Below are 22,090 nucleotides of genomic sequence, written 5' to 3'. Positions count from 1 at the left end.
GATGTTATAGACTGGAAAATATGCTGATATAATTTTTCACTTGTTTAATAAAAAATCTATTATATCTTTAATAATTTTGTGAAAATTATTAGTTAAAATTTATATTTACTGCATACTACTAACTTTTGTTTCATAGTTATAATTTTTTTTTTCTACAACAACTGTAACTTAAAAATTACAGTACCTCAATCCCAAATAAGACCTAAATAATATACGACACTAGTATATGGGACCTCTTTCACTTTATTTGCCTCATCTGATATTGCTCCATTAAGAATCTAAAATAGCTTGCCAATAGAGTTTGAACTGGCTTGGACTGCTACATTTCAAAATTGTGGAGGACTTTATTTACACAAGGTTCATGCGAATTATCCTTTTATTAGTATCAATCCTCCAATATGGAAAGTCAAAAAAGATCTATTGTAAAAATCAAGGTTTTTCAAGAGTACAGGTCAACCCTTTTAGGAGGATGAAGCTCGAGGATGACAATACCTCCAAATTAAGATTAGGGATGACAAAATCCCTCGGGTTGGCAATATCTGGGCTCAAGCCGAGCTTGTATTTTGAACACTTGGGCTTGGCTCAGCAGCTATCTTTTTTTTTTTGGGTTTTAAAAGCCCGAATTTCATGTTTTGTAACATTTTTCTTATTTTTTAAATTTATTTGACAAATTTGTAGTTGTTATTTTTATTTTTTTTAAAAATACGACGGGGTTTGGTAAGGTGGGCTTAAAGGTTTAACTATATGCAACATGTGGCTAAATAAGTTAATTTTTTTTTTTTAGATTCTAACTGAGAAATTCTCAAGCAAATTTTTTTTTTTTGGTGGGAGAAGTGAGGGACTAAAAAATAAATTTAAATTTAATCTATCACTTGATTTTTTAATTAAAAAATATATCTTAAATATTTTTATTTATTTTTAATAAAATCTGGACTTCCCAGGCAAGGCCTGGGCATATCAAGTGAAGCTATCTTGAGGTCAAAAATAGTTTTTTTATAACAGAATGTTTCAAGTGCAAACTATCACTCAGACCACAAATACAAGTAATGGTTTATTGAATAATTAAGTTTTAATTTTTGAAGGCAACTACAGATAAGGGGTCTTGGTGATATTTTGTTCTTTCTTTAAATATACATTTAATTTCAGTTGATTTTGAAAAACTAAGGAATGCCAAAAAGGAGTGGGGATGGTTCCACCAAAATTTGTATAAACACACTACACTTCAAAAAAAAAAATTCCAGAAAATCTATTACTTTTATAAAACTTAAATAATAAAATTTTTTTGACAATTAATCAATTAAATCCTTCTTAACTTTTAGTGCCGCCAATGTATAAATGAAATAAATTTAACGATTTATAAATTTCCTGAGACGGAATTTAAGGTACTTTTACCTTAAAAAAATAAATTAATTTTATTTTCAACATGTTAAAGGGACTTAAATTTTTTTTAAAAATAAAACAAATAAATTAGGTAATAAGGATGTAACTGATTGGTTGTCCAAACTTCTTTCTTATTTGATTTTTTTTTTAAGTAATGCGGATTTTTTACAATGATTTAAAAACTGAAAGTAGTCGTAGTTTCACTATTACAATAATTTTACTAAAGAATTAGATTAATATACTTGCCAACTACTTTAAATCAAACACATATATTTTAACTATTATAGCTTTTATATATCCTATTAAATCTTGTGATGGAGAGATATGAATTATCCAATTATTGGAAAATGACAAGAAACATAGTTGTGTTCCAATTATGTTCACTCATTGCATTCGCCACATAATTATTGTATTCACATCTACGTAGATCTTTGTATGGCAAAAACACAGTTTAGATTCCATAAATATGTGTTTGCACGTGAAATTTGAAACCCTCTCTTCTCTTCTCAAATTTTATGCCGCATCACTTGAATTATAGATTTTATATCTCAATTATATGCACATGCATAACATTATCAATAATTCAAAGGGAACGAAGCTCTTTTACATTTTTGGCTGTAAAGCAGAATATGTATGACTAGAAGGGAATCTTTCCTTTGAGGGATAAAAATTACATATTGAGCAAATTAAATTGAGTAGACATTATGAGATGTAGACTTTAAGTCTCTGGAAGAATTTGGTCCTATCAGAAAAAAAAAAAAATGTAGTGGGGGCAAAAAAAAAAATAAAAAGAAGAAGCAAAATTCCCACTTAAAAAGGAAGAAGAAAGAGGGGGAAAAAAAAGAAGAAAAAAAAAAGGAATCATGTCTTTGTCTTAAAGCAAACCCAACTGTATTCCTTCTCTTAAGAGCATTTCTAAACTATTCAATATACTTTTCTCTAAAATTATATAGTCCCTTAAGTTGAGACCTTGTGTTATATGATATATTCTTACCACAAGCGCAAGGACAACTCATTATCAAAGTCCTTATCCTTTTGCTCCTCGTTTCTCTTTCATCAAAAATGGGATATGGGTTTCATAACTTTCTCTACAGTATTGCTTTTGCAGCTGTTGTTTTCGTCTCTTGTCTTCATCAATATTCAGACGCTGCTAAGGTTCATGATGGTGATGACCAACAACTTAGTGATCTATCATTAGGTAATTCAAAAGTGGGCGGCTGTGATTTCTTCCAAGGGAGTTGGGTTCGTGATGACACTTACCCTCTTTATGACACCTCAATTTGTCCATTTATCGAAAGAGAATTTGACTGCCTCAAAAATGGTCGCCCTGATAAACTGTATCTCAAATACAAATGGAAGCCTACTGCTTGTGAATTGCCAAGGTACCAATATTTATTTTCTGTTTCTTGTTTTGCGTTCCTTGCTTCTAACAACTCAAAATTTAATTTCGTGCAGGGACTTATTTATTTATTTATTAAGTAGTAGGATGGTCACTCGATTTTCTTCCCTCCCATGGCACCCTAGACTTCTTGTACCATTACAAATTTTTTCTACATAAACTGTTGTGTGTTTCAGTCATCAAGAATAATTATATATATACACACACACATGTACACACATTAATGATTTAGTAAGCGATGGTGCTCATCTTATAGTGGTGTCATCATCACTTGATGATATTTGGTTAATTCATAATCTCAACAATATTCATAATAAGTCATAAAATTGTGTCACGTATTCAGTGTTCACTTTATGGTGAGTACTGGACGACGTAAAATAATTTTGTGCCGCTTCTGTATTTTATAGATACAAGAAGCATTTGGACTTGATCAGGTATATATACATGCAATGTTCACGGAAGTCTGTCTAGTTAAGCAAATAACAAAACATAAAGCATGTACTTTTCTTTTATTTGAGAGAATTTGCAAATATGGATATGGCGGTGCAACTGCAATTACTAAGAACTCTAGCTTTCTATCTATGTATCTATCTATATATATATATATATGATGCAGATTCGATGGCCGGGATTTCTTGAGGAGGTACAAGGGGAAGAAAATATTGTTTGTGGGGGACTCTCTGAGCCTAAATCAATGGCAGTCACTTGCATGCATGTTACATGCTTCGGTGCCCCAAACAAACTTCACAATCAGCAGAACAAATGGCGTCTCAACCTTCACTATACCTGTAGGTTTATTAAATAACCTTTATTAATTGCTAAACATTAACATATACATGCTTCAATTAGTTAATTAAGCCGAGCTTTATCAATCAAATTTCTTATATTTTAATTTGCAGGAATATGACATTTCTGTGAAGTTAGATCGTAATGCCTTTCTTGTCGACATAGTAAAAGAAAAGATTGGCAGAGTTCTAAAGCTCGACTCCATTAAGCACGGCGATGCATGGAAAGGATATGACATGCTTATCTTCAATACCTGGCATTGGTGGCTCCATAAAGGAAGCAAACAACCGTAAGACAACATTGATTAACACAATTAATTAATTAATTAATTATTACATGTATTCTACTATAGTATCCCTAAGAATCAGACTTACGATTAATTAATTATTTTTTTAAATCAAATTGCTGACCCTATGCCCAAGGAGTGGGACTATTTGAACCATTAATATTTTTCCTTTAAATCTATTTAAAAAGAAATATTTATTACTAAAAGTTTTAATTTTTTAAAATTCTAAAATTAACCCTCACTAATCTCTTTCTTCTTCAATTTCACTCTAATAAAAGTCTTTCTCTACCATCGCTATTTGTAAATTGAACTCTCTTATCTTATTTCTTGTAGCCATTAGTTCTTTTTTCTATAAGTAAATCATCGAATATTGTTTCTTCTCGATCTAGATGTTATAATAACAACTTATTTAAACACAGTATATTCAACGTAAATTATTGTTTTAATTGAATAATTTATAAATTGTAGAAGTATCTTGTCAAAATCTAAAACATCGTTTTGGTGATTAAAATGGAGATATTTGTTAGTTTACATCCTTAACTTTAGATAGAAATTAGGTGATGCTAGATTTTTCTTTATGAAAATTTGGATGACAAAGGGCATTCACCCAAGAGTGGTGCCTAATGACCTAAGATTATTTAGCAATTAAACTACACTTTCTTGTTTGGAACAACTCTTGGGTTGATGTAAGTTACGTTATTATGTAACTTAGTAAGATAAATAAAAAGTTGTATTTAGATGTTGGGTTTAATTTGTTTATTTTTATTCTTGATAGATGATAGGTTACGACAATTTCTATTTGAACAATCTTCTCATCATTACTCATATTCATATGCAATCTATCACAACCGAGAGAGAGAGCGTGAGAGAGAGAATGGTAAGAAACTAAAGAAAGACAAAGTGGTTTGTTAGAGAAATTGAAAATAGGGTTAATTAGGTAACTTTATCCCATATTTTCTTAATAATAAAAACATTAATTAAAAAAAGGGTGTATCGAGAAAAATCTTAGATTCAAATAGGCTTACTCCCTGCCTAAATCATTGTCGACAATTAAATGAATTGATCGATTGAAAAACAGAATCATTTTAAAGAATTTTAAAGAGTTTGGTGGGTTTTGAAACAAAACGTGAGAAACGATAATTTTAACAAATAAAGAGGGAGATTTTGATCATTTTCTTATTAATTTAATTGAACGAAATATAATGTTCAAGAATAATTGATAAAATTAATTTGTTTTTTGAGCTTGATTCAGATGGGACTACATTCAAGAAGAAAATAATATACAAAAAGATATGGATCGTTTGGTTGCGTTTAACAAAGGACTCACTACTTGGGGGAAGTGGGTTGATTCTTCCCTTGATCCTACCACCACCAAAGTTTTCTTTCAAGGCATTTCTCCTACACATTACAAGTAAGCACTTTCAGCTCATATACATACATAATAATTCAATCTGTCCATTGCCCTCTGAATCAATTTGTGCTTGACAGGCCATCAGTCGATAAATTTATTTTTTTCCCCCTTTTTTATATGGTGGACAGTGGCCAGGAATGGAGTGAGTCGAAATCAACGTGCGTCGGACAAACCCAACCAATAAATGGTTCAACATATCCCGGAGGTTCACCGCCAGCGGTGGGGATTGTGAAGGAAGTCTTGAGCAGTATGTCAACGCAAGTTACTTTGCTGGACATAACAACACTGTCTCAGATGAGAAAAGATGGCCATCCATCAATATATGGACTCGACGGCCAAAAGGGAAGCGATTGCAGCCATTGGTGTCTTGCTGGCGTTCCTGATACTTGGAATGAGATTTTGTACGCAATTCTTGTTAGCGGAAGAAATGCAAGAAATTGATGATGATGATGATAAAGATATTATTCGGATCAACTATATTTGAAAGTAAAAATAATTCTCAAACTTTCTCTAATGGATGTTCCAATATTCTAATCAAATAATTTTTAAACAGTTTATTTAGTTGGTCTTTCAAGTTTGAACTTTAAAAAGTGTAGAAAATTAAAAATTGATTGGAGTTTTGTAGCCCTCTCTATTCTTTTAAAAAATAATCCATAGGGAAAAAAATCCCTAATGGATATACTCACGTTTCTTAATTGTGTAACAACATACTAAATTTAAACATTGACTAAACTGAATAGAAATGGCAAAAAATCCGGGTCAAGCTAAGCCTCCCACATGAGAGCCTCGACAAGGTTTAAGGAAAAAACCCCACCTAAGCCTAATCCCTTTATTTTTTAAATAATTAATTTATAAATAGAATAATATATTAAAATTTAAAAAATAATAGAAAAAAAAGAAAGTTTAAATTCCTAATTCATATATCAATAATGAATAAAAAAACTTAAAATTATAATATTAAACTCTATTTTAAGTGTTAATTAATTAAGCAAGTGATTGAATTAGAGAATTTTGTACTAAAAAATTAGATCTCTATACTTTTATTTGCTTCACTTTCTTTATTTATTATTTTATTTCAAAATATTTATTTATTTTAATTCATTGTTGATTATAACAACTTGATTATTATTAACTCATTTCAAGTTTACACCCATTAAAAAATTTTGAAAAAATAATTAAAAGCCCAAGCTCGGCCTGGCCCATGGGTTCGGCCCTTACACTTCCACTCTAATGGACTTGGGCTTGGGCTTGAAAAAACCCGACACAAGCCCGCATTTTATCATCCCTAAAATTGGATATTATTTCGATGGGGTTGTAATGAAAATTGTAAATTAACTTGGGACAAATGAAGAAAACATTAGAAATATTTGGGTTGGGACTAGTTAAAAGCCTAGGAACAAGCCCAGACTTTTTAATTTATAAATAAAAAATAAATTAAATTTAAATAAAAAGAAAAACTCAAAATATTAAATTAATATTTTTATATTAATGTTTGTGATTTATTATGTTGTGTTACTAATATTTTGCGTATTAGACTATTATTTTATTATGTATTGGGTAATTATCTTTAATTTAAATATTTTTTAATTAATTTAAAAATTATTTCCTAATTAATGAAAAAAGCATTGGCCCGCCCCAAGCCCGTCTAGGCCCGACCTAAGCCCAATCCATCCATACTTGGATGGGCTTTTAAAGAACTTGTGCTTGTTATCAATAATATGACTTGAGTCTGAGCTTGGAAAAACTTGGCCCAAGCCTACATTTTGCCAACTCTATATAGACATAAGTATTCAATTTTGAAAAAAGGTAAAAATTATATAAAAGATACATATATTATTTAAACTTTCACTTACACCACCTAGCTCGGCTAACTACTAAAAACATTTTTATTTTATTAACTCAAGTATTTATTGAAGCTCGAACTTATGACCTAAATCCTAAGGACTCCTTATTACTGGAGTTAGACTTTAGTTCACTGGAAAAATAAAAAATTCACATGTATGTATATATTATGGTTAATTTTGAAGTATCTCTTTTTGAATTGACCATCTTCAAATCACCTTCTTACTTTTAAAAATCTCAATTTACCTCCTAATTTTTGTTAAAAAGACCAAAAAAAATAAAAAATCAATCATCAATCCACCCCCATTTTTCCCTTATCCTTTGAACAAAAACGAGAGTAACTTAAGATTTCAAAAGTAAGAGAGTTATTTGAAAATAGTCAATTCATGAGGAGTAATCCAAAATTTATCCTATAAATTATCTAGATTTTAATTGCAAACGGCTACCTTAAGAAAATAATAAATTAAAGTCACATAATTTACTAAATAAGTTTCTTAATTTAATTCATTTTGAGGCACTAATTTATTTTTTTATCTTAAAGGTAAAGAAATTCATTTTTGGTTTCTTATACTTTAAATAGGACAAAAAAAAGTACTTATAAATAGGTTTATTACTCATCATTTTCAAAAACTTTATACATTTTATTAACTATCACTCGTCATTATCACAGACTTTTTTACTCATAACTATTTCAAAAGATTTTCAATGATACATGATGCAGGTATAAGGTATTGATTCAAAATCAAGGGTAGTGCTATGATACATTATGATGTATCATACATTATCTCAATAGTCGTGTCCAACAATTGAAAAGTTGAATCAATAAAATTATATTTGAGTTTATAAAACAACTTTTGGATTTGATGTATGATATCATAACAAGTCAAATATAAATTAATTCTATACTTTTATTTTAGAATCAATAATAAATGAATCAGGAAAATTCTCTTTACATCCCTAGTTTAGCTCTGCCTCACTTCTCTAACGGTTATCGTTTGTAAAATATCCCAACACATCCTTATTTTTTGATTGTTAATTTGCTCAATTTAATAGTTTTACCCTGGTGAATTTGAATAATTGAAATGAAAAAAACATTTTTTAAAATAAAAATAACTGTGAATTATGTAAGTTTTTAAAAATAAAATCCTCATTTATTTCTTAGAAAAGATCTCAAAGATAACAAAACAGATGAGGTTTACAAATCCTTGAGATATGACATATATTTTTAGTTATTTAAATTAGGAGTGAGTAATAACAAAAAAAAAAAAATATTATTATTTAAATTAACAATATAATTTTTAATCATGTAAAACATGTTTTTTTATAAGAGAAGCTATTTGAAGACTAACGGCAAATAGGTTTTTTATTAGGCTTATTGCTGTCATTACTTAATTTTCCAAATTAAATTAGATAAATTTTACAATTTTATTATTAAAAAAAAAACTTAACAGTTTGCTGATTTTTTGTGAACATTTTTATTGATCTCCTTCTCTCTCTTTTTCAATTACATATTTATTAAATTCTTTACTTACGAAAGAATTCAAAAAGGTAAGAAACAAAAAGCTCTGTTAATTACTCGTAAGAATGTCTATATTAAACATGATTATCACTGCAAATAGGCAAGAAAGAAAAAGATCACACAATAATTTCTTTATATATTTTCGGAATTTATATAGCCTACTATTTTATATTATATTGGTTTATTCTACATACCCTATCACATTAATTATTTGTCCAGCACGGTAAAATTTTATTTTGTCTGATAAATTAAACACTCTCGTTCATACCAATCCTCAGCTGTCAACAGTCCTATATATAATTATCTTTCCATAAATGTAATTATAATATAATCTAACAAACAATAATGTTAATTAATCTTCAAAACATGGCTCAAATCTGATTATATATATGTAAAATCTAGATACAACTTTAGTCATAACTCATAGCCTTTATTTTAAAATTAAAACATGTAAGTCACGGGTCCAAAACTGTAATCTCCTCACACATGTATTTGGTCCCCCACATGTCCAATCTCTCTGGATTCAGCAATAAAAACATAAAATCATGTTACCATAAACGAACCTTAATGCAAAATCTACCAAACAGTTAATTCTGATGCATAGATATACACTTGTATATGTGTGTGAGAGAGATATATTACCATTAATCAACTCAAATTCTGTAAAATTTTCAGATGGCTGATGCTTGGCCTGGTATCTTTTATCATCTTTTCTTTGGGTTTCTACTAGCTACCCTTAAAGCCAAAGTGCATGCAAATTTGACTCACAGTTATGGTATTATTACAAGGACGGAGCAGAAGCAGCGGCACAAAAATGGCTGCAGTTATTTTGAAGGGAGTTGGGTTTATGATGATTCATACCCACTTTACAGTTCATGGAATTGTCCATTCTTAAGAGGAGGATTTGATTGCCAAAGAAATGGTAGGCCTGATAAGAAGTATCTTAAATACAGATGGCAGCCTTCTGCTTGCAACCTTCCAAGGTGACGAAAACTATTCCTGTTGTCTGTTTGTTTGTTGGTTTCATTTTTTTCATATGGCTTTAATAAAAAGACACAGATATACAATTACATTTTTTTAAAAGGTAAAAAAGATAATAAAATCTAGATAAATTTTTTAGTCCCTATCTTCTTAAGATTTAAATTCAGGTGGTCAATAAAATAAAACTGCTTAAAAATTACTCGATTAAGTACCCGAGCACAAGCAAACACCCGATTGTTGATCTTTTTGGTTGTATGATCAAGTAGGTTCGATGGTCGAGATTTCTTGGAGAGATACAGAGGGAAAAAGATTATGTTTGTTGGGGACTCTCTCAGTAACAATATGTGGCTATCACTAGCATGCATGCTTCACTTTGCTGTCCCTGATTCCAATTACACAATTTCTCAGAAAGGCCTGCTTTCTACATTTTTTCTCCAGGTAGGCTTTCCATATATATAATAAATACAAGTTGTTTTCATATTAAATAGATCTTGATTACAAACTAAGTTTTTGTATTTGCAGGAGTATGAGACCTCAGTTATATGGTTAAAAAATGGATTCTTGGTGGATCTTGTTCATGATAAAATTGGCAAAATTCTGAAGCTTGATTCAATCAGCACTGGCCATCAGTGGCTAGGAGTGGATATGTTGATCTTCAACACTTATCATTGGTGGATCCACACTGGAAAATCTCAAAAGTGTGTCATATATTTTTAACTATACAACTATTGTTGTGTGTGTATACGTACATATATATATACACATGCACTGTATCAAAAACCTAAAGCATACGTGAAAAGTTTTACCTTACAGGTTACAAGTCTGATAAGCAGAGAGTTAACCTATTTTTGGTTTTTGATGGCAGATGGGATTACTTTCAAGTGGGAAGGAAGATTTTTAAACAGATGGATCGTATGGAAGCTCTGAAGATAGCATTAACAACTTGGGCTAAATGGGTGGGTTCTAACATTGATTTTTCAAAAACTAAAGTCTTCTTCCAAGGAGTTGCAGCAGTTCATGTCGAGTAAGACCGATATATATATATATATATACACACACCAGCAAAGACTATATATCAAAGACTCCAGCGCAATGTTGTAAGTTTAGACAGGTTACCAATTAATCGATCTCTGTTCTTCTCCAATTCAGTGGCAGGGAATGGGGAGATCCAACAGCAAAGGGTTGTGATGGACAAACTGAACCCATGAAGGGACCAAAATATCCAGGCCCTGCTCATCTTGGAGAAGCTGTTGTAAAGAGTGTAATAAGTTCAATGGCCAAACCTGCTTATTTGCTTGACATTACACTGCTAACTCAACTGAGAAGAGACGGCCACCCTTCTGTTTACACTGGCAGAGGCAGCGCTTTTGATGACTGCAGCCATTGGTGTCTCGCTGGTGTTCCAGATACTTGGAACCAGCTACTCTATACAGCTTTGATTTAGAAGCAATTTTCTGGATTAATTTTCTTCATCTATACAATAAGCAAATATTCCCAACAAGCATTTTTCTTGGTTTTGTTCATTCTTATTCTACCTTTGGAGATCAATACAGTGTCCATGGATTCAAATTTGTGAAAGATTGAGATAGCAAATTGGTTCACTTTATTTTGAAGAGAAATTGATGCAATGCACTTCGATTTTTTAACAATTTTAAGCGTGTAGAATAACTATAACTCATTTCATCTCATGAAAGCAGCATAACAATTCTAGTCGCTAACAAGTTCATCTCAATCCTTGAACCTCAAAACTAGCAAATCTCATTTCACAAATTGATTACTACAATTGATCTATTTTTATTATTTACCGTTTTTAATAAGTTTTTGCATCAGTCATGGAAATTACCTCATGAGCTACTGCCCAGAATAGTACAACACACCAACTCAAAGATTATGACTTGAAGAAGAAACATTGCACACCAGAAGAATTGCACCATACCATTTTAAAGAGCATAATTATCAAATTTTCACAACCCTGGGTACCAAAGGCATTTTCTTGTCAACCTCATTTTACCGATCAAAACCTAACACAACTTTTGACTCCGAGTATTATAAGAATGAAGTTTTCAGTCAATCCAGTTCATGGCTCTAACAAGATTCTGAAATGTAATAACATGTAGAGCTCTAATACCATAAACACAATGTAATTGCCACTAATTAACCTATCAGAATCTCCTAAGGCAGATATTCATGCCCATAAAAGAAAGAAAAAAAGGACATCAAGGAAGCAAAAAATCATTGGGAAACAATCTCAAGAAAAACACATTTCACATAAGCAATACCATGAGGTCACATAAGATACACACACGCCACTCATCATAATCACTGCATTCCATTCAATTTTCTGTATTTGTAATAAGAGTTTTCTCCACAACTGTAATTCAGAAGCCCAAGTGTTTCATCCAGTTGAAAGCAGTATAACAATTCTACCAACCATTTCACATGATAACAAAGCTAAATTCCAAATATTGAACCACAAAACAAGTAAAACTCATTTCATAAAGTAACTACGACAATAAATACACATTTCAAGAGAAACACTGGTTCTAGAGATTTAATTTTATAAACAGAATAGAATATTTCACCAACTCACAGCTTACGAGATGCAGAAGAAGGTTGAAAGAATGCATATATATGCCTTTGTAAAACTGACAATTACTCATGCTCTTTTAGCAAGCTTACCAATTCAAGAAGTCATGCAAATTTCTGCAGATAACCAATCTAAATTCAATCCATCCCATCAGCTTGACAGTTTAAAGCCAACCTCAAAACAAGTTCTCCATTGGCCTCATAAGAAGTTTCTTTCATCATGTCGATGGCTCATGAACAGGAAATGAAGGTAGCAAGTCCAGACATTCACGATATTTTCAATCCGTTGCAAGTGATTCCACGACTATGGAATATAGATGTGCATCCGGCATCACATTTCCCTCTTTCATTTTGTGAAGAAGCTCAACCGCTTTTTGCATCCTGTTATTTTACAAGAAACCGCACATACCTGTATCAGATGTGACTGCATTTGGAGCACGATCATTTCTATCCACAAACAGTAACACATCATTCGCCGTTTCTAGTTGTCCTTCTCTACCGAGCCCATGATCATGATGGTATGTGTTACAACATTTGGAACCAACCTATGATGAGGCAATTTGTGAAATAACTACCATGCCTTTTCCAATCTCCTTGCTTCACAAAATCCACCAAGAATGCAATTAAAGATTTCAATGAAGAATTTAAACTTGCAGTTTTAAAAAAATTATTGAAAAGTTCCAATGCCTCTCAAAGATAACCATTCTTACAAAGACCATCAATTTGTGCAATATATGTCCTTGAATCATGACAACCTTGTTAGATTTCATCCAATCAAACAGTTTACGGGCATCTCCAACCCTACCTACCTGAAAGACGCCAGTTAACAAGGTGTTATAAGTAACAACATCAGGTCTAATCCCTTTTGAAACCATTTCCGTGTACAAACTTATTGCTTCCTCTACTTTCTACCTTTTGCAATGCTCATTGATCGAGATACTGTAGCTAACAACACTAGGTCTACACACCTTATTCATCATTGAAATAAAGAGGTTCATTGCATCAGCAATTCTACCTATCAAGTGAAACCCATCCAACAACCTGCTGTAAGTGACTATATCAGGATGCACATTTCTTTGTATCATCAATTCTAACATTTCACTTGCTTATTCTACCTTTCCGTTCTTGCATAATACATCGATCGTCACACCAAATGTTACCACATGGGTTGTACACCTTGATCAGTCATCTCAACAAACAAATGTTTAGCCACATCCCAATTAGCAACACAACAAAACCATGAATTAAACAGCTGTAACAATCACATTTTGATAAGTCATGTTACTCTTCATTTGCCTTGTCTACTTAACCGTCTTTCCGAAGACCATCAATGATCCTACCATAAGTAACAACATCAGGCTTACAAATAACACCTGATTTATCATTCCTGTTGATCATCTCTTCATGCAAGTTAAGTGCAAGAATTGTATTGCCTGTCTGACACAATCCTTTAATCAAAGTGCCATTTGTAATGATATCAGGACTACAGCCAAAAGCAACCATTTTCTTAAACAGTTTAGTGGCTTCTAAAATCCTTATCTCTGTACAAAATCCCTTAATCAAAGTAGTAAAAGTCATAGCATCTGGGGCAAAAACCCTCCTCAAGATGCTCCCAAAAACCAAAAAACCATCGGAAATACTACCCATATTGCAAAAAGCAACTATTCAAAAATGTTTGGTAAAGTCAAATCAGGCATCAACCCAGCTGAGTTAAACCTCCAGTAAAGCGAGAAAACAGTATCATAATGATTTTTCTTAAACAAGTGCAGTAAATAAAAAAGTGAGAGATGACAAAGGAGGTGGGGATTTCAGACGAATCATGTAATCAAAGAAATCAAGTGATTCGTTCAAAGTGAAGTTACCTGATTTGCAATTCTCATTGAGGAATTTAGAAAGTGTAGCTTGGTTTTGCCGTTTTTCGAAACAAAGAAGAGAGATTATTTCTGGAATCAGAAGATGAGAGGCTCCGGAAGTGAGTGAGAGAAGATGTTAGCTTACAGTTTAAAGCTGTTTTTGAAGAAGAAGAACGGAATGAAATTCTGTGAAGCATTGCAGTCCGTTGATTTTGTGAGATCAAATCAAATGCCCCTCTGTTATACGCAGAGACATACAGTAATTAGAATATGGATATGGTATGTATTAATTATTAAAACAAAATTAAAAAAAAAATCGTTAAGAGAAAGTGAGTATCATTGCACATGTTATTTTACACAATAAGTTTTGTACCATGATTTTATTAATCTAATTATGGGATGTCAATCAATAAAATTATGATACGTAATGGATTGTGTACAATTACGTACATGATTACATGCTCAATCAGATTTATTTCAAAATTTAAAATCCATTTAGATAGTGTTTACTTCTCAAATGAGAGTAGGAATCTTGTTATTAAAAATATAGAGTGTGAGTAAAAGTCGATTATTTATTTACATTGAAATTGAAGTATAGAATAAAAATCAAAATCTCATTTATGGGTTTACTTTATTTTGGATTGGAAATAAATTATTTCAAATTATTTTTACTCATATTAGAAGAATTTTAATTACAAAGTGAATAAAAAATATATTTGTCAAATAAAAATATTTATTTTATAATAATTTTAATTATATAAATTAATAGTAATTATTAATATTTGTTAATTATGTAAATCACAAGTTTTTATTAATTTTAATCTTAACTATGTAAATTAATAGTAATTATTAATATTTGTTAATTATGTAAATCACAAGTTTTTATTAATTTTAATCTTAACTATGTAAATTAAAAGTTACTAATAAGAGCAACACAAATGAAACATTATTATTAACAATATAGTATAAAATTAATATTTGCTTAGAATAAACTATTTATTATTGTTAATTATTAATATTAAATAAATATAATTATTAAAATTAAATAAATATAATAATATTATATTTTCAAATAGAAATAGTATATAGTAACATTATTAATTCTCTATAAATATTGTAATATTATTTTTAAGTAATTTTAACGAAGAATCAATATAAATTATTATTTTTAACCCAATATAATATTATTATATTTAAATAAGTTTAATGTTATTGTTTTTAACAAATGTAATATTTATTGAATAATATAATTGTTGAAACTAAACAAGATAAGACACCGATTTAGATTCCCCGAGATCCACTCCTTATGTTCTGTAATCTCAAAATTGACTTAACGAATGCAAGCTTTAGTATGATTAAAGAACCAATTGCAACCTGAACAAGAAATTCAAGAAATCAGAATCAAACACACACACACACACTTGACACCAAGATTTATACTGATTCGACCACAAAGTGAGCCTACATCCATTGCGAAAGAGAAGAAAAGTTTCGCTATTAGAGTTTTTTCAAGATACAAGGTTTCTCAGAAGGTGTTATTGAATCACTCTATGTTTAGATCTAACCATAAAGGCATATATATAACCAATAGAGGATCTAGAAAGACCTTGCACCAATCAGCTGCTGTCTTCTGGGTTTGTTGTGAAGAAGCCCAGAATTTCCCCTCGTGAATAACAACCGTATCACGTGTACCACTTACTTATTTAACCGATGTTACAAGAATGTCATATAGCTCCTTGAATTTCTACAACTAACATGTAGTCAGTTATCAACCGATATGTCATGTGCAATCTCAGAATATATCTGACTTATTGCATGTGTTCTTAAATTCAAATTTGAGCTTCATCTTTAACAATAATAATATTATTTAGATAAATATATCACATTATTTTATTTTAATAAATATAATTATATCATTTTAGAATAGCGGATTTTCATTCTCACCCTCCCTCATGGGAATCTCACTCATTATTTTAAAAATGAATAGAACCCACGGAATGGAACTCACACTCTATTCCTTAAACGAGTAAGTAAACGTCAGAGTAAGAAGAAATCACACTCATTTCCACTCTAATAAATAAACACAACATAGGGAAAGTAGAAGAGTGGAGTGTGAATGATTATTATAATATTTTCATTCAGTGGTAAATAGTTATTAGAAATAAAAAGTAAAAGGGGTTTGAAGAGATAAAAAGTATTTTAAATAGATTCACTCATATTTTTAACCCCAACCAAATCAGTTACAAACTATCTAAACTGATTTGGGTTTAGATGGGATAATGTGCTCTTTTGTTCACTCCATTTTTTACCACATATAACTAACACTTCTTGAATATTAGTCCAATTTTGAAATATAAAATCAAAAAATTGATAAATAAATAATTTTTGATACCAATAAGAACATTCAAACTCTCGACCTCAAGAACGAGACAAAAAAAGTCTATGATCAACTCAATTAAAAAGTTGACTTTCTTGAATTAAAATTTATTAGCCTTTGGAAAACAAAATATTTATTAAACAATAGTTGTACATGTATAGTAAAACCTCTATAAAATAATATTGTTGAGACTAAAAAAAATTATTTTAGTAAATTTATTTATTTATAAATGAATGAATAATTTATTAAATATTTATTAATTTAGAGAGAGTTTTTTTTTCCCTTGTTTTAGAAGAGTTTGTTGGTACATTCCAATAATTGTGCTTTTTCAAGTCAACAATATCTCTTCTAATAAAATAGAAATAACGGCTCCCCTACTTGCTTTAAAGGGGGGAAAAAAAACCTCGAGTGCTATGCATAATAGTATAGTTTAGTTAGGAAACTTGTATTACACAATATCTTTTTTTCTTTGTTCAATTTGTATAATCATTTACATATTTGTCACTATTGTGTGAGCCTTTGATATTAGAAAAAAAAAATACAAAAGTAACTCAAGTTATATTCAATTATTTTTTAATATTTAGTTTGAAATCATTAGGGAAAAAAAAACAACTTTAGATACATATTTTGGAAAGAGTTGAATTTAGATAATTGAAGTTGTAAGAAAAAAGCTATTTAATATTACCAATTTTATATTTTTTTATTATTAAGTTTTGTATTCGATTAATTATTAATTTATATTTTCATTGGACCTTAAGGATTTAAATTTTTTTTATCATACGTATTTAGCAAATATATTAATTTATTACAACGTCCCAAGTCGGGACTAAAAAATTTTATTATTTAATCAATGTTATTCATTTATTGAATATTTATTTATTGAGTTTTTACTATATATACTAGTTAAGAATAATGCTAATGATTCCAACATCTGAATTCCAACTTGAGTCTCAAGTGATGTGGGAGCTTAATAACTTAAAGTTTAGGAAAATCACTTCTTACCAATGAAGCTCGACCTTACTTCAACTAATGAGTTATGCGTATGGATTATAAATTTGATACATCATGACACTAACACAATATCAAAATCCAAATTGGTATTGGTAGTCAGTAGGGACAAACTTAGAACCCTATAGTACCCTGGGCTAAATTAAAAAAGTAAAAAAAATTTGTACCAAGTGAACATGAAATTCCATATATATAGCTGACAAAATACACCTAATAACACGGGACATTAGGAGCCTTACGCGTAGAATCTATATTGTAAATAAAAATAAATTAAAAAAAGTAGTATAAAATAAAAATACAATCCCAATACAAATTTGCTACCGAAGTTGTACTTTTCAAGGTTTCGAATTATAAAAATCATCAATTACAGAATCTGAGTCAACAGTATCAGTAATTTCTCTTTTAACATAAATAACCATACAATCTAAAAAAAAAAAACTCATTTTCCATCTTACTACGAAGTGATGTCTTGATAAGTTTCGTGGCTGAAAATGCACGCTCTGTTGTGGCCGTGGAAACAGGAAGAGTCAAGACTAGATGAATTAATCTATCAATCAACAAATAGTGCTGTGACTTCATTGTTTTAACAAATTATCAATATAGCTCAGAAATGGAAGTCATATTTTGAAACCGTGGATGAGAAAGCACATCAATTTGATAATGTTCTAATCTCTTCTCAAAGCAAGCACCTCATTTGGAGTGAAATCATGAGAATAAAATTTCTCAGCAAAAGAATAAATATTGTCTAAATCAAAGATTTGAACCCATCAATTGGATCCAATGCTGAGCTCAAAGTAAGGAGTTCCACAGTTTGCTCAGAGAATCTACTGTTTAACTCCATCAATTGAAAATCTTTTGCAACATTAAATATATCAAAGTGATAATGATGTTCAACTGTAACATAGTCTTTTCGTTGACCAAAACTCTTTGTACGTTCCATATAACAATCACTCATATCAAGCATAATAATATCATATTTTTCACAAAATGATACTACACTTCGAATAAAATCATCCCATCCACTATCTCGAAACTCTTGCAAAAGTCTTTTTGTACTTGAGACATAATTCAAAGCATTCAAGATGTCCAGTGATTTTCTCTGTAATGCTTGACAAAGAATATCAGAAATTCCGAGAACTTTATTTAATAAAAGCAAAATAAACACAAACTCAAAGGATTTCATCTCCCTATGTGTACCTTTAGCTTCTCCAAGCATATTTCGACTAGATCCATCATTAATAATCTTTTCTAAAACTTCAAGAGTTGCACCAAACATCTAAATAAACCTACTAACTGAAGTAAAATGTGAGCTCCAACGTGTATCTCCAGCCCTTTGTAAAGTTCTAACTTGATTAGTCCCTGTACCAGTCTCAAGCTCTTCTAAAGCTATCAAATCTATAATTTCTTTTTCTCTAGCAGATTTTAACTCAGAATAACGGTTGAAAGAAGCACTAGCAACTTTGAAAAAAAAAAATAGCCATGCCTCATGCACCTTTTTAGATATTGCAACTAATACGAGCTGTAGTCGATGAGCAAAACAATGTAGATAATAAACATATGGACAATCATTGAGAAATAAAGATTGTAATCCCTTCCATTCACCCGCCATATTACTAGCACCATCATACCCTTGACCTCTTAAATTTTCAACTAAAAGATTGTATCGAGCAAGCACATTGTATATCTCATTTTTAAAGTCAAGACCTTTGTTTCATCGACATTCACAATTTCAAAGAAACATTTTCGAATAAAACTATCATAATCAACATATCTCAAAATAATAGCAATTTGTTCTTTGTGAGATTCATCTAGTGCCTCATCAACTATGATACAAAATTTAGCATCACCCACTTCCTCTCAAATCTTGTGATGTACTTTACAAGCAATAATATTCAATATTATTCTACGTAGTGGGCATTTTTAGGAGCATTTTCTAACACAACTTTATTAATCTCCTCATTCATTGTTGCTAACAACTTAATTAATTCAATAAAATTTCCACGATTAAGAGAATTAACCGACTCATCATGAACTCTAAAAGTAGATGCTTGTTTTGGTAACCACTTGGTAGCTACTATTGAGGTTTTAAGTCGTAGTCTATTCTCCAAAATTTGTTGTGAAGATTGTGCATTCATTCTCTTATCAATATGTTTGGATAGATCCTTTAAATTGCTCTATTTTGACATGACATCATCGTGAGAAGAACCGTGTCCTCCTTCATGTTGAGCAAAAGGACATGTTTTTTCACAACCAACATACTTCCAATTTTGAACCCCATCGACAATAAATGTACCATTCTTAGATGGCTTGTCATGAAAAATATAACATGGAAAAAAAATGCTTTGTCTTTTGATATCGAATACTCAAGCCAAGGAAATTTCGAGAACCAAGAAAATTGAAATCGACGGTTTTGCGTACCATGTCTAGTTGATTGATACTTTTGTAGTTTGGGTTGAAATGGTCCCATATTTATATGCGCCATCTGCACATCTTGACACTTGTCAATGGGAAAAGTGAAATACTAACTAGGCAATCCAAGAGGGGGGGAGGGGGGGTGAATTGGGTTTTTAAAAATTAAGCTAAGCAAACCACAAACAAATCCAATCTAATGCCTTAATAAATTCGAAAACAATAAATTCAATGAAAGCACAATAATAAATGAGCAAGGGAAGAGAAAGCAAACTCAAGGATTTTTACGTGGTTCGGCAATCCCCGCCTATGTCCGCACCTCCAAGCACACCGGGCTTGAGGATTTCACTATCCAAGCCTTTCCAAGGCTTCAAACGTTTACAATTGACTTCAAGGTGTCAATGAACCTTTACAACAAGAGATTATCTCTCCAATCTCTTCACTCCAAGTGTTTCTCACACTTGTACACTCACAATTTGATGAGAAATGAAAAATACAACAATGAATCTCTCTTTAAGAGTGGATAGACAAATTGAAGAACAAAGATGATTTAATAAATGATGAGTTACGAAATTGAAGCTCAATATATGTTGTGTGCACTTGTTCTTGCTTGCTTGGATTTACAAAAAATGAATTGGTTTTGAGTTTATATAGTTTGAACTCAAAAACTAGTCGTTATGCACATTCTGGGCGTATCCGGTTTGACGTTTATGGAATCCAGTAAGCCGGATTTATGTTACCGTTAAGGCAAAAATTTGAATTTTGCCTATCCGGCTTGCTGGTTACGAAATCCGGTAAGCCGTTTACGTTCTGGATACATTCTGCCCAATATTCGGTTTTTCAGTTTTTATATCCGGTAAGCCGGATGCTACAGTAACCTGTCCAGTGCACTATTTTTTGAAATTATAGTTTGACCCCAAAACTTTATAAAACTGTATTAGGGCCCAAAACGTTATGAAACTTTACAAATATGTCCAATTTCAGAATTTCTAAGTAATGCTATGTCAATCCCAAAACTTTATGAAATTATGATATAGCCAAAAATGTTATGACACTTTTCAAATAAGTCCTTCACCAAAATTTCAAGCAATACTTCTTTATTTCAAAGTTTTCAAAATTCTTTCAATTAAACCATAAACTTTGAAAAACAATCAATTTCATAAAATCATTTTTCCATTAAATATGAAACATTTAGAATGTAAAAATAATGATTTATTTAAAAAGAATATTAAATAATTTGGGCTTAAAAGATTAATCATTCTTAATCTTGTTTGTTATCATCAAAATCAATATTATGAAAACATATATATTAACAATCGCCCCCTTTTTGATGATGACAAACATTTCATGTATTTAAAGAATGATTCCACAAAAATAATTTGAGCTTAAAATATTTATCATTCTTAATCTTGTTTGTTATCATCAAAATCAACATTATGAAAACATATATGAATTTGAGCTTAAAATATTTATCATTCTTAATCTTGTTTGTTATCATCAAAATCAACATTATGAAAATATATATGTTAACAATCTCCCCCTTTTTGATGATGACAAATATTTCATGTATTTAAAGAATGATTCCACAAATTGCTCCCCCTAAATATAATCTTCTTTTACAATTTGCCAATTAGCTAAATTAACATATTTAAATACATGGATTTTTCTCCCCCTCATCATCAAAAAGAAAAACTTAATTGGCAAAGAAAAAAGTAGTAAATTTTTATAAATTTGAAAAACATGTATTCTTCTCCCCCTTCATCATAAAAAAGAAAACGTAAAGGAAAAGAATAAAAGTAGCAAATTTGTTACCCATGTTGTTTGAGTAGAAATTTTGAAAGAATCTCCCCCTAACAACAAGTATCACTTCAAATACAAATTTAGTAATATTACTCACAAATTATCATCATCATATAATCCATCAACCATAAAATGATCATGAACTATTATTCCATTAATTATCAAATCAACAACTCCTTCAATTCAACAAGCAACGCACATATAATCATCAATCATCAAAATCATCAAGAAATCAAATCATCCCAAGTTTATACCGAATTTTTGAAAATTGCTCTTCGCAAAGAGGTTTTGATTTCTTTACCAAATTGGCATGCATATTATCAACTATCCAAGCTCCATAATTACCAATCACATTTTATAAATCAAGACAACTAAACTCATCAAAGATCTAATGTGACATTTCAATATAACTTAAAAAATCTTATATGCTTAAAATTCTCGAAGTATATGTAT

At 30.5% G+C, this 22,090-nt stretch overlaps 4 protein-coding genes across 4 annotated transcripts; 2 read left to right on the top strand and 2 right to left on the bottom strand.

Moving 5' to 3' along the window:
• The first annotated feature begins 2,442 nt into the window (after positions 1-2,442).
• On the top strand, positions 2,443-5,703 carry LOC18047791 (protein trichome birefringence-like 41). The gene is made up of 5 exons (XM_006442303.1): positions 2,443-2,762; positions 3,396-3,567; positions 3,679-3,854; positions 5,104-5,262; positions 5,391-5,703. Exons 1-5 carry the CDS (start codon positions 2,443-2,445, stop codon positions 5,701-5,703), a joined length of 1,140 nt encoding a protein of 379 aa, XP_006442366.1.
• A 3,502-nt stretch (positions 5,704-9,205) lies between these two features.
• Positions 9,206-11,380, top strand: LOC18047790 (protein trichome birefringence-like 42). Its single transcript, XM_006442302.2, has 5 exons — positions 9,206-9,606; positions 9,871-10,042; positions 10,127-10,302; positions 10,470-10,628; positions 10,754-11,380. Exons 1-5 carry the CDS (start codon positions 9,299-9,301, stop codon positions 11,046-11,048), a joined length of 1,110 nt encoding a protein of 369 aa, XP_006442365.2. The 5' UTR covers positions 9,206-9,298; the 3' UTR covers positions 11,049-11,380.
• Positions 11,381-11,416: 36 nt separating this feature from the next.
• LOC18047789 (putative pentatricopeptide repeat-containing protein At1g12700, mitochondrial) lies at positions 11,417-14,273 on the bottom strand. Its single transcript, XM_024187358.1, has 4 exons — positions 13,499-14,273; positions 13,351-13,442; positions 13,159-13,231; positions 11,417-13,098 (listed from the first exon to the last, which is right to left on the bottom strand). Exons 1-4 carry the CDS (start codon positions 13,835-13,837, stop codon positions 12,835-12,837), a joined length of 768 nt encoding a protein of 255 aa, XP_024043126.1. The 5' UTR covers positions 13,838-14,273; the 3' UTR covers positions 11,417-12,834.
• A 3,900-nt stretch (positions 14,274-18,173) lies between these two features.
• On the bottom strand, positions 18,174-18,704 carry LOC18047788. The gene has a single exon (XM_024187357.1). The coding sequence runs from the start codon at positions 18,702-18,704 to the stop codon at positions 18,174-18,176; it is 531 nt and encodes a 176-aa protein (XP_024043125.1).
• Positions 18,705-22,090: the final 3,386 nt, after the last annotated feature.

Source organism: Citrus clementina, unplaced genomic scaffold, assembly GCF_000493195.1.
Source record: "Citrus clementina cultivar Clemenules unplaced genomic scaffold, Citrus_clementina_v1.0 scaffold_3, whole genome shotgun sequence".
Lineage (NCBI taxonomy): Eukaryota > Viridiplantae > Streptophyta > Magnoliopsida > Sapindales > Rutaceae > Citrus > Citrus x clementina.
This window is presented reverse-complemented; position numbering and strand designations above follow the sequence as displayed.